Source organism: Akebia trifoliata, chromosome 5, assembly GCF_017979445.1.
Source record: "Akebia trifoliata isolate Shusen 1 chromosome 5, ASM1797944v1, whole genome shotgun sequence".
Lineage (NCBI taxonomy): Eukaryota > Viridiplantae > Streptophyta > Magnoliopsida > Ranunculales > Lardizabalaceae > Akebia > Akebia trifoliata.
This window is the reverse complement of record NC_141379.1, coordinates 3,820,104-3,833,920: the sequence shown is the minus strand read 5'-3', so window position 1 is coordinate 3,833,920 and position 13,817 is coordinate 3,820,104. Positions and strand designations below refer to the sequence as shown.

Sequence of the window (13,817 nt, the reverse complement as noted above, 5' to 3'; positions counted from 1 at the left end):
TGATGATATCTTACTGATATCAAACATGATTTTGCACTAATGAAGGTCAAAGGATGTCTTATAATTAATCATATTTTGATTTTCACAGTGTTGATGTGATAGCCATAGATTGTTTTCTTGAGATATGAGTGAAAACCATCTATGGTAATGTGCACACCTCCACGTCATAAATGTGAGAATTGCAATAAATCCAAAGTTACCTCAGCATCACTCTATTTTTAAAATGGAAAATGCTGAAATGACACAAGTATTTACTGCGATTCTCACAAGTCTGACGTGGGTTGTGCACATAACCACACCACTCTTTTGGTAAAGAGAAAAGAGTAGTGCTGGGGTGACACAAACAGAGACACAAAGGTGACAAAATGATGTGGTGTCGTGCACATTATCATAGATACTTTTCTGCGAGATACGAGTAAAAAGCATCTATGGTTATGGTTATGTGCGCGCCACCATATCATTTTTGTCTCCCTTTGTGTCATTCCAGCATTTTCCAAGAGAAAACAGAAACACTTAAAATGCACATCCCACCCCGATCAATCATCTTTACTTGGTCCACGCAGGCTATAGTAATTTAATTATTTGCACAAAAAATAAAGCAATAAAATTGAGAGGTAGATGAGTTTGGGTTGAATTTTTTCATTCATAATTATAGATAATTTAAATCATCCTTCTACTTCATTATTCTCAAGCTTCCCTTCCAAACTACTGGAAACAACAAAGATTTTCCCAACACAAGCCTAATAAAATCCTCAAAAGCGGGCCCCAACAAACCTACATGATCACCAAAGACCCAAAAAAAAAAAAAAAGAAGTATAAAACTTGAAATAGTAATTAAGATATCAGGCTCCACTGCATGGCTGATGCAATTCAAACTCAACAAATATTGTATCATCTTCTGTATTACAACCTTGCATGTTTTACTTTTAACAACAAAAAGAGACCCAAAAAGAAAAGAAGAAAACCAAAACTCAAACACACAGAGTGAATGATAAATTTTTTTTTTTTTTCTCTAATGTTCACCCAAAAATTAAAATATAAAAAACCTTTCCTCCAATGGACTTATCTTAGAACTAAGAAACAGTTGTATTACTCTAGACTAGTGATGGGTTTGCTGCAGAAGATCCATAGCCATTCATTGTGCCACCCCACGATCCTAAACCATTCATATATTCGAAGGATTCCCTTCCAACATCATAGCAACCTTGATCATGCCATCCAAGGGACAAAACCTGCTTGTTTGGTTTCATTTCAATTGCATTTGCATCCTCACTTCCTTCAAATGGAAGCATTAAGTTCTGAGAAGTTTCCATCAAATTCTCATTGTGCCCATTTAAGGACATATTAAATGGAGAGCAAAAACTATGGAAATTAGAAGGTGTGAACCCATTACCCACATCACCTACTCCACTTACTAGACCCAAGTCAGTACTGTTCCCCATGAAATCATAGCTTCTAGGGTTTCCTAATAAGAAATCAAATTTACTTTCCATGAAATCAACTTCTCTTGTATTGTCCATGAGATTAGGGTTTGTTTGATGATCTCCAGAGTTCGCTAGTAAGTTGTAATTGAGATGTGAAAATTGTAATTGGGGAAATGTAAGGTGTAGGTCGGTCGCATCATGTGATGATGCGGATGATGATGATGAATTGAGGTTTTGATTAATTAGTGATGGATGAGTTGATTTCTTAACAGAAACCCTTTTGTTCTTTCTGCACCCACCACCCACAGGGATGTTTCTTAGTGACCCTCCTTTGGTCCAATACCTTCTACAAGCCTTGCAGAAGTATCTTGGTTGAGAGAGGCTATAATTGTTGTAATAACAGAACTTGGTGTATGTTGAGTCACACCTTGGGCACTTGACAGCTTGGTCATGCTGAGGTCTCACCCTTCTCTCAACCAAAGGTCTTGAACATGTGATCATCTCATCGGACAGTGAGGATGAATCCATTCCGTTTCCCTCGTGAACCGTGCCCTGATTTGGATGAAAAAATAGTAGTCAAATATTAGTTATGCTACAATGTAATAAGGTGTATATTAGTACTTCAGGTCAAAAGATTAAGATACAATATTTGATCAAATTAAGATTGTGTTTAGTTAGAGTTTATTTCTCATTTAGAATTTTCTTCTATTATTATACTTACCTTATTAGGGAAAATAGGGAACTTTGTAAGGTTTTTTTTAATTCAAATAAAATATTATTCTTTTCCTTCATATAATATAATCTCACTGGCATGCTTAGCAATATACATATAATGATATAATCATTTTTAAAATAAATAGTATATAACATGTGTCTAAAAATAATGATGTTAGACATTCCCTATAGGAAAAATAGAGTAATGCTGGGGTGACGTTGGGATTTATTGCGATTCTCACATTTCTAACGTAGAAGTGGGCACATAACCATAGATACTTTTCACTTGTATATCGAGGTAATACATCTATGGCTATCACATCAACATAGCGAGAATCACAATGAAAAACAAATCTCCCCAAGATTTTCTGAAAAAATATGTTGGAGCGACTGCCTTAAACTCCATTTCATATTGTGTTGACTTGGAGGTGTGTACGGAACCACATATGCATTTCCTCGAGATACGAGTGAAAAGCATCTATGGTTCCGTGCGTACCTCCACAACAACACAATGTGAAATGCAGCCAATCCCACACAACTATACCTTATATATCTTTTCCAATAGGAAAATCTTGGAGTGGCTTTGTTTATCACAGTGTTTCACATTGTACTGTTGTGGTAGTGTGCTCAGAACTATAGATGCCTTTCCTCGAGATATGAGTGAAAAGCATCTATGATTATGTGCGGGCCTCCTCATCAGCGAAGTGAAAAACAAAGTCACTCCATCTTTGTAAGTAATATCAAATCAGATAGAAAGCTACAACTTGTAATGGCAATGCCAATTCCAAGAAAAATATCTAGGATTAATTTTTCCCCTCCACCATAGCTTTATTTTAAGTTAAAGCATTAAGAATCTCAACTCATACAATATCAAATGAACACTTACAACTAGATTTTTCATTTATTTTTAGGTTATATTTAACTAACATATATACAATTAATTAAGGTATCTTCCAAAATAATAATAATAATAATTAAGGGCTTCAGCCCAAGATCATATTGCATGAAAACAAGGCACTCTTATAATCACACATATAAATACTACATTTCTTTGTTTTTGATTAATTTCCACCATTTATGAAACAAGCATGAATGGGTTTTGTATCTCATTTTTTTGATATCTCGAATTGCAGACTTAGGATATAAAATGGCTCTTATCTGCCATTATAAAGACTTATTCTACTATGCATTTAACAAAATGACTAGAAGAAATCAAACCATTTTTTTTTTTCTTTAAATTTCCTTCTCATTTCTCTTTGAAGATGATAAATTAATCAGTTTTATTTATAGAAATCTCAAATTAACATGAATCCATAGCATACCTGTAGCCAATCTGATGTATCCATGCAAACTCTGCAAAGTTGGTTAATTATAAAGAAATAACTTATACTCAGACCTCTCTCTCAAAAACACTCCATTTAAGATTTCTTCAGAGAGAGAGAGAGAGAGAGAGAGAGATGGAGGACTGGTGTTGGTGGGTGAATATGAAGGAAGGAAAAGGAGACTGTCGGTGGCAAGTTACCATGGGACCCACCTTGTCTGGTTTGGGTTGACCCCACTTGGCTCAGCATCACTAGCGTCATTGATATGATGTCAGCATAGTAGTCTTGGTCTGTCACAATCTGAACCGTTCATGGAACAGTGTGTGGAATCACAATGGCTATACGTCAGAAATCACGGCGTTAACGTTATACGACGTGACAGGACTGGAGAATTTTTGGGTCCTCGAGAAAGAGCAAACCGAAAGTAGACTCAATGTGAGTGGGTCCCACTGGTGAGAAAACCATTCAAAATTGCCAAATCCAACTCCCAAGCAAAGGATCGATTCCCTCGTGACAAGTGCTTTCAAACATTCTCACTTCATACTTTATTCTCCAATCTCAAACCACATTTCATATTAGGGGATGATTCGTGTTATCCGCATTTTGTTTGCGCTAATTCTCAGTGTTTAAGGTTGAAAAAAAATCATTTAGTATTTTTTGTCAAATTAACGTGTTTGTTTACTTTATATTTTCAACGCTTATAATTGAAAATAAATAAATAAATAAAAATTCAACACTATTTTGATGTTAAATTTTTTCGCTGAAACAGTAAACACTTCTCTTTTTCAGCATGAACATGTATGTCTTTGTACTTAAAAGGATAATATCTCTTATATCCCATGGATGATTATATAAGCAACTCACAAATTAATAAACCCACACCATAACCTAATTGTTTTGTCTTATATAGGTTAAAAGTTTCAAAATGAGTTGATTTTTTGTGAGGATTATCTCTATAATGAGGAAATCCTTCTCACCAAAAATCAGTCCATCCCGAAACTTTTAATCCCATCAAAACAAGTTCAAAAATCGTAAATCATCCATTTAAAAAAAAAACTAATTTTGATGTAGTTAGAAGTTTTGGAATGGGCTAATTTTTTGTGAGAATGATCTACATACTATATACATCATCCTCACTAAAAAATGGCTTATTCCAAAAACTTTAACCCATATAAGACAAAAAAAATTGGCCATAGTGTGGGTGCCTTTATTAATTCGTGAGATGCTTTTATAATTACACATCCTTTATTTTCATAAAAAATTATTCATTCAAAGTTAAATTCTTTTATTTTTGAAATAAGATGATGGGATGTTCCAATTGTTATTACGAGAGAGAAGATCGTGCGTGCTGTGTGAACATATTTTATGACAATGTTGATTTCAATTTTGATGACTTGTATGACATTATTATTTTTAATTTGAAATTTGTGGGATTTTAGAAATAAAAATTGTTATTTAGAAATTGAAACTTTGAGTATCACTTATTATTTAAAAATGAATTGTATTTTAATTTTATAAGAAGTAATATATTTTATTATATTTGATAAAAAATAGGCATTTGAAACATGCAAACAATGTATAATATGATCGTAAAGGTAAAAAAGATAATTTACTAGTTTTAACAATGTATAACAAACATGATTTTACGAATTTAGCGCTTAATTTTAATGAATTCAACACTATTTTGACATCTAAATAAGCAACTTTTTTAACACTTAAAGTCATTCAATACTTATTTTTTTCAGTTTAACAAACAACACCTTAAAATCACATTGAAATTGACATCGTTTGGGACATTGGTGTGCACATAACCATATAAAATCATAAATGCTTCTCACTTGTTTCTCGATGAAAAACATCTATGGTTTTATAGCATAGCTTTTAAACTCATCCGAGACTAAGACATATCGCCCGAGTTAACTTGATATCCAAGCTGAACGAGACTAACTTACAAAGTATTTTGAGACGACCGCGTATCGTGAGATAAGCGAGTTGTCTCGGACGATATTTTTCAATATCATGGGCGATACAAACGAAACAACGCAGAAAATGATTAGCTCACGAGTTAAACAGGATGTATCGGACGAGATTTTCAAAATCTCGTTCGAGTTAACTGAGACAAATGAGTTAAAGCCTCAACTCACTATTCTTTCACTTCCAAATTGATTTTTTTTTAATTTTATATTTTTTTGGATTCATTTTTTAATAGGAATCATTTCTAAATTTTTTTAGAAATTTTAAATGGTTAAAAACCATTGTCTCAATGTCGAACGAAACAACTCGAACGAGACAAGACGTATCGTTCGAGTCAACTCGGTATCATAGCTGAACGAGACGAGACGTGATACCGAGTTTAAAAACCATGTTTTATAGACACATCCATGTTAGCAATGTTTGAAACGATGTCAATTTCAATGTTACTTTAACATTTTCCTTAGATAATTTGTTGTCAACAAAAGAAAAAAAAAATTGTAATAATTTAAGGAATCAATAGCATGATGTATATTGAACGAAGAATGGATAGCGTTCAATAGATAAAATTGTAAAAAAGGTTTTCGAATGGATTGATTTTTCGAAACTTTTAACCCCATTAAGAGTGGTTACAAACTAATGATAAAAAATTGACGGTCCATTATTCTTCAAATTATAAACTAGGGTTAGAAATTTTAGAATGGGCTGATTTTTTGTGAAGATGATGTTCTCATCATAGAAATCATTCTTGCAAAAAATCAAGTCATTCTAAAACTTTTAACCCATATAGGAAAAAACAATTTGTCTTGATGTTTGTCTACATAACCCGATCCATTAAAAATAATTATACTAATTGTTTATATGCAAGGAAAGAAATAAAATTGCAAGAACATGATTAAGCGATTAAGTCTAAGGATTTTACTCTCTTGTTTGAACAAGTGGCATCATGTCATTGATTTATCAATTTATTTATTTTTTTGTAAATGTCAAACACAAACTTGTGGCCTTTCATCAAATACATAGATGAGATGTGAGAAAAAAAAGTATAAAGTTTTTAGAGGTTAGGTACAAGTATTATGAGGATTAGTATTGAGTTTTTTTTGGAAAAAATCCTTTCTAGCTCCTTATAATGTTTTTCAAGGGTTGAGAGAATGTCACATTGATAAACTAACAAAAGATACTTATTTAAAGAGTCAAGATCGAGAACGGTGTCTCATTCCTATAGCATTGGGACAATGTCTACATTTTGTGTTTTGGTTGGAGTTTAAGACACATTGGACTCCTAATCAAACTATTTTTCTATATGGCACACAAACCAATGTGTTTGTTGTCCAATGAACACATGCGACGTAGACACTGTTTTGGATCGCGACTCCATTTTTTAAATTTGAGAATTCAATAGCCATTAAAGCTATCAATTAGGCCTAAAAGAGATTTTTTTTTCTTTTAAATATGATCTAAAGCATGAATGAGGACTGTGATGTTATTTTCTTTTTCTTAACATGCAACTCTTTCTCAATTGTAGAAACCATTAAAGTCCTGATTCAGACCTAGAAGAGATTTTTTTTTCTTCTCTTAAATATGATCCAAGGCATGAATCCTAGGCAACTATATTGTTATTTTTTTTTCTTCTCAAAGTAATACTCTCTCAATTGTAGAAAAATCGATATAACGAACTACTAGAAAAATACTCTATAAATGGATGTACTCCCAATTTTTTCAGACATTTATAAAAATATCCTCTCATGTCAGCCACTTGTTCGATGAAGAGTTTCAGATGTGATTTGAGATTAATGTTTTCTTATCCCTTCCATGACATGTGGGATTCGATCTTTCTTTGGTTTTCATGTTCTTTGTAAATTCTTATGTATTTTTGAAATCTTTATTTTTTAATAATTTATTAGTCACTTTACAAATACAACAAAATGATGTAATTATGTTCAAATAGAGTGTGATCACAATATTTATTTAACCAACCCCTAATCCTTGAGACAAAACTTTGTTAATAATGACGACGATTCACCAAGAAAAATCTAGTAAAAATACCTAGGACCAAGGACTGATACCTAACTTTTGATGGGTACCCCACCACTCTCCATGTGTATCATGTGTTTGTCGCATTTTTATCATCTCTACATCAATCCATAATCGATATTATCAGGTAGACTAATGATATATCGATGTGGCAAAACATATCATGTGGTCTGCACGTGGCTGACGTGATAAGGGCACATAATTGTTGACATTTTTCGTGTGTATGATTCTATGCCATTGCCACTCAGACCGCATATGTTTTGCCACGTCAATTTATCACGGCTCTACAAAGCATCAAATGAAGAAATCCACTTTTAAATTTTAATATGTAGAGTTAATTATTTATTTATTGTGAGCGGATACTCTATCGTACTTTTTTCTCTACAATTATCTATAGTGAATTTGGACGATTGAGATCTTTTCATGTCGTCCAAACAACAAATAAACACCGTTTATGTTTGGGGTTTCATTGACTGTACGTTTGAATTTTTTTTTCTCCAATCTAATCTATGCTATATAAAATCTAGAGGATTGAGATGTTAATGATTTTTAAAGAAACTTCTATGATTCTAAATGATTGACCATGAAAAATTAATTACAAGGAACTAAAGGAAAAAAAATAGTATCATAGAAGATCTTCTTACTCGTACCTCAATGAAAAACATCTTTGATACACACATCCACATCCGTAATGTGATCATCTAATTTATTCACATGGCATGCTTAATCAACACCCTTGACGTGATAGGTTTAGAAACCATAGATCCATCTCCTCGGGATACACAACTGCACTTTTTTTTTTTTATGGGGAACCGTATTTCTATAGCCCGAGAGAACCAGATCTATGGTTCCCGAGGCTATCATGTTGGGAGTGTCAGATTGAGTATGCTACATGGGTAAGTCCGATTATCACGGTTCTATATATTTTTCTATTCAATGTTTGAAGGCCTTTCGAAATTAAGCTCTTTTGCATCACATTTAGGAATGGAGTCTGCAAAAGAATTTAAATTCGATCTTTAGAGATATAAAACACCATTAATTGGTACAAATTACAAATTTTCAAACCACAAAAATTAATATTCCACCCAAAATGAACAAATAAATACACACCACACAGAAATTAGAGCTGGAATGAGATCTCTAATTGAAGTTGAGATCATAGGCCTTGACTCCATTAGAGCTAAAAATCCCAAAATGTCTCTCAAATTCCTCTCCACTCTTCTCATTCTCATCAAATAAACCAAACAAGAACACTTCCACACCAAATCCAGGCCTTTTTGGTGTCCCAACGCCGTTTAATCCCCGTTTAATAATGTTACCGTTATAAGCTAACGCGTTAACAGGATTTGCAGCCTCTCCTCCTGCCGTTGGCCACCCTGTTTCCGTTACCGTTACAGGAATACCTGTAAACCCTTCTTTCTCCATAGCGGAAACAAAAGCATCTATGGTTGCATCGAAGAGGTTATCGTACACCAATCCACTATCTTGCACCGTAGGCGCATCTGAACCGAATAGTGCGTAGTTTAACGAAATGTCTTTAGGGTTGTTTATGTAACTAAAGAAAGGGTAAATGTTCACCATTAATGGAGCTCCAGTTTCGGCTAAAAATTGCAGGAGAGGAACCATTTGGGGAAGGATGTATGAATCGAAAGATCCAGCTGAAGGAGGGAACGCATTTGAGAGAATCGATGCAGCGTGAGGTGACGATAGTTTGATCTTTTCTGCAAGATTTAGGGTTTGCAGAGCTTTATAAAGGTTTCTAATGGCGGGAACGATGAAGGAAGAATAGAATGGATCTTTCAAGAAGATCTCGTTTCCTACAGCGATGTAACGGATCTGATCTGCAGACACGTGTGAAAGGAAATTGGATTTGAGCCATTCGATTGAGAAATCAGGGGATGCATTAGCGATTTGTGGGAGAATCTCATTGGGGACACCGATCATCAAATCGATTCCTGTTTGAGAGAAAGAACTAAGGATTGTTGGGTCTGGGTTGAAAAGTCGGATCTTTGAGATTCCATTCGATTTGATGAGGTTGATTGCATCTGATGGTGGAAGGAGATTGTTTGCAACTCCACCATAGCAGACGCCTGTAGTTGCAGAAGCTGTTGTTGAAGAAAGAAGAATTACAAGAAGGAATGAGACGAGAGAGGTGTGTTGGATTTGCATGATTTGAACTTTGAAGAAGATCAAGAGATTTGAGTTCCCAAGTGAAGGATTAATGGATGAATTATATATATGAGAAAGTGAGGTTTGATTCTCTTTCAGTTTGTTTTATTTAAACGTTGTAGTTTTTTTTTTTTTTTTTTTTTTTCTATTATTAAGTTTTTGATTTCTCGAGAGTAGTTCCATTGAATTAGCCGTTACAAAATGTCGTTCACAAATTAGATGACCGTTGCGGAAGTATTGGGAATTTTGCTTTTTAAGACATTAAGCGTAGAGATCGAGATGCTGACTTGGCGAGTTCTACAAATTTACACCTGGATTGGAGCTCATGTGTTGGGCTGTCAATGAGTGGATTTGGGCCGGGCTTGGGGAAGGAAATTGGGTTCATTATTGACCAGACTAAGCACGGTAATTAAGCCCCAATCCTTTTTGGGCTTGGTTGTGCTAATCTCGTTTATTTAGAGGAGTTGGGCCTGGACTTGGGGTTCGGACTTATTGGGCCCATGAGGCCAACTAATTTTGAGAAAAAAAAAAAATCTTTATAAATAAAAAAAAGCTTTAAAAGAGAAAGAAATAAAGAAATTTTTGTATTCGTCCGAGAAAAAAAGCTCGAATCCTATTTCTTTGAAAATCCGTTTTTGTATTTCTATTTCTTGCGTCGTAAAGTTTTGTAAATAATTGTGGTGATCCAATAAAGATAGCTTTACCTTTTTATATTGAAGATAGTTTTAAGACTGAAAAACTCGACTCAACTCGAGTTTCAAACTCACAAGTCAATTCAGATGTATCGAATAAAATTATATATTTATTTAAATATCTAAAAATATTTATTATTCTCTATAAAATATTATATATAACCAAATAAATTGATCGAGTTTTTGGCTTGACTCGTTTCATTTTCCAGCTTACTTGGCTGAGTTGATGAGTGATTCAATCGATTTTACAAATTGACTCAATAAATTGTTTATTGAGTTTTTGAGATGAGTCACTTAAAAAACCAATTGAGTCAACTCAATAAATTTTAAAAGTAATGATTTTGTGATTATAATACTTGTTCCACTGAGGTACCAAAGTACTAAATAAATGAGAAAGTGTATCTTTTGGAGGCTTGTGCGGGGGTACTTTACAACGCCTTCTGTGGCTTTCTACTCTTTTTATGTTGCTATGGAATCGATTCACTTTATCTTTTCATTTTTCTTCTTTTATTTATCAAAGAATCTCTCATGCGCGGCGCGGGGAGAGGGGGGGATCATGATAATATGACACCCACATCACAAGAAAAAGATTTATGATTTTGTGTATGTCGAGGCAAATGATCTACGATTCTATGATGGGGGCATATGTTAGAAGGGGTGTCAAAAAATCATAATTATTCAAAAAAAAAAAGTGTGATTTTCTGAAGTCTCCTCTCATATACACCCATTGACGTGGCATGGGGGCATATGTTAGAGGGGGTGTTAGAAAACCATTATTCAAAAAAAAAAAAAGTGTGATTTTTTGAAGTCTCCTCTGATATACACCCATTGACGTGGCATCGGTTAGAATTGTAGATCCTTTTCCTTGGGATACACAACTATACATTCCCATAAATATGTGCAGTTGTGTATCTTAGGAAAAAAGATCTATGGTTCTAGCCCATGCCACGTCAGGGGGTGTATGTCAGATTGGGACGTCAGAAAATCATTATTGGAAAAAAAAACAAAAAACAAAAAACAAAACAAAACAAAAGTGAAGGGGGGTGGGGGGATAGAGAGAGAAAAAAAAAAAAAAAAACCTAGTTGGAGATTTACTAGAACAAGAAAGTTTCCAAAGTACATTAGAAAATATGTTACCTAAGTATTGGCTCGAAGTAGAGTAGAATGGCAAAATAGGATATATGTTAGTGACCCCAATATATGATATAAGCATAAATTGAAAATAATTATGATAGGAAAACATCTAGAACTCATAAGAAACCAAATTGAATAGTCTAAAATGTCGTGAAAAAATTATTTAAGCATGGTGTGACCAACAATTTCCATGGTTAATACCATTGAGTTACCTATCATGGGTTGGGTTTTACTTTAGTTGGGCAACAACTTAAACATGGATATTTGAAACTCACTTCTATCTCATCGGTGGTAGACGTAAGTTTAAAAAAATCACGTAAATCTTGTGTTTCTCGATTGTTTTACGTTACATAATCATTAGAACCAGGGATCCATGCTCACATGCTCTATCAAATATTTCTTTGGCCTTTCTCCAAAAGATGTTCAAAATGATCTGTACAACACCTATGGTTGCCTATATTCAATGGGAAATAAAGACATTCTAGCAACGCAAGCTAGTAGAACCCTTCTTTGCAAACGAAAAGGAGGAAGGAAAGCAAATATTTGGGACCACTCCATTAAACTAATCATTGCTTAATGACATTCTTAACCTTGTTAAAAATATACTCGAATTTGAAAATTTTGAACTAATCTTTTTCTTTTTTTGATATTGGGTGGGACTAATCCCGCGGTCACATGCACCACCCCTCGGAAAGTCCTACATGCAACAGGTTGAGTAGAGGACCAACCGAACCCTGGAGAGTGGCCCCAAGAAATTCATAGCTTTGTGGGGTTTCGAATACTTGACCTACTCTTCCTGAGGAGCTTATCAAGGCTTGGCTTGCCACTAGGCCAACCCGTTGGGGTTGAAAATTTTGAACTATTCATTTCAACCATTATTGCAGATAGTGACATCGAGTTTTTTCGAATCGAGGGGAACAGTAAGGTCTATAGATTGTGTGGTCCATATTGATCGGTACAATTCCTTGACACTTTCTTTGTAAAAGACTTGTACAAGAGTTCATCCCTTGTCACCACAATGCAAAAAAGGTAGCTCTCTGCAGCCTTCCCCATGCGACATGTACCCATTTATCATGCAGCCTTGAAATTTATGTACCAAGGCTCCAAACCTTCACTTTCTCTCATCTCAAAGCAAATGCAGTAACCCTTACTTCAACCCAAAAAGAGAGAGAGAGAGAAGGAACATCTTTATTCTTCACCTTTGTCTTTATTAAAGAAAGTCCCTTATTTTCAAATTCAAAACTTGATCACAACTCATACTTATTGAACACTACTTCAGCAGCAATGTTCTTGTTCCTTCCATGACTTCTCTTCGAATTTCCTTTCTACGCACTCAAAGCACAAGACTTATAGAGAAATCATACTAAACCAAGAAACCAACTTCACCCTCTAATTCAAGGTGAAGAACCCGACAATGTCGCTCTCTCCGCCAGTTGTAGTTTACCCAAATACGGTCACCACACAGCCAGGTTCTCATTCCAAGGGCTCATTCGGCCCAGTCTTCATAGTCTTGTCTGTTGTAATAGTTTTAGCAGTCGCTGCTTGTTGCATTGGCCAAATCTGTTCTCGCCGTTTCTCTCAAACAAAGGGTAGGCGTGACTGCAACTATCATCCCAAAGAAAGTGACCTTGAATTTGGATTCAAGAACGGGATTCCAACAGCGAAACCTGTTGGCCATGGAAAACAAAAAGAGCCTAGACATGCTGAAAATGGTGGAACCAAAGGAGAACCAAAACATACTGAAAATTTGGAAGCTAGAACAAGTGCATGAAGATTAAGAGAAACAAACAAGCTTCTTCATGTACAATACAATGTTGTCTGCAGCTTTTACATCAGAAGCTCTTTGTTTCATTTTATTTTATTTTTTTTTGTGTTTGATATTTGTGATCATGTTTGGTATTGACATGTAATATTATCTACTCAAAAGTAAGACTTGCAGAATAAATGGTCAACAGGTCGACCATCGAAGTAAATTCTTGAAATAGTACCTTCTAAGGAACTGATTCGAGATGAGCAAGAATTTAAGATATCGGTCTCGGGGTATGCCCTGGTAAGTTGAAAAACCAAGACAAACTATGTTAGAAGATATCCAAATAAAAGATAATGGCAAGACGTTTCACCTGAGATGAATTGAGATTGAATGATACTTTAGAGCTGGAGATGGCTCATAAGTCAAAATTTCTCTTCCAAAGTATGGAATGGAACAAGATTATTTGATTAATTTTAGGAACAAATCAAAAAATAAGGTATAGCAGTGTGGAGGTTCCATTTTTAGAGATACATAAATATGTCAAAATGAAACTAAACAAACATGCAAACACATATACATACTACTATGTACTGTCTCAGATGTATAT

The 13,817-nt window shown here is 34.5% G+C and overlaps 1 protein-coding gene and 1 pseudogene across 2 annotated transcripts; both read right to left on the bottom strand.

Moving 5' to 3' along the window:
* Positions 1–684: 684 nt before the first annotated feature.
* On the bottom strand, positions 685–3,499 carry LOC147401080 (dof zinc finger protein DOF5.6-like). The gene is made up of 2 exons (XM_086441550.1): positions 3,461–3,499; positions 685–1,976 (listed from the first exon to the last, which is right to left on the bottom strand). Exons 1-2 carry the CDS (start codon positions 3,482–3,484, stop codon positions 1,095–1,097), a joined length of 906 nt encoding a protein of 301 aa, XP_086297676.1. The 5' UTR covers positions 3,485–3,499; the 3' UTR covers positions 685–1,094.
* Positions 3,500–8,277: 4,778 nt separating this feature from the next.
* On the bottom strand, positions 8,278–9,762 carry LOC147401079 (putative glucan endo-1,3-beta-glucosidase At4g16260 pseudogene; annotated as a pseudogene). Its single transcript, XR_015178326.1, has 2 exons — positions 8,576–9,762; positions 8,278–8,456 (listed from the first exon to the last, which is right to left on the bottom strand). The product of XR_015178326.1 is annotated as a putative glucan endo-1,3-beta-glucosidase At4g16260 pseudogene (transcript).
* Between the last annotated feature and the right edge of the window lie 4,055 nt (positions 9,763–13,817).

Excerpts from the sequence above, each read along its gene's own strand:
- LOC147401080 (XM_086441550.1), bottom strand. The coding sequence starts at position 3,484 with ATGGATACATCAGATTGGCTACAG. Across the intron at positions 1,977-3,460 it reads ATACATCAGATTGGCTACAG|GGCACGGTTCACGAGGGAAA; the intron begins GTATGCTATGGA and ends CATCCAAATCAG.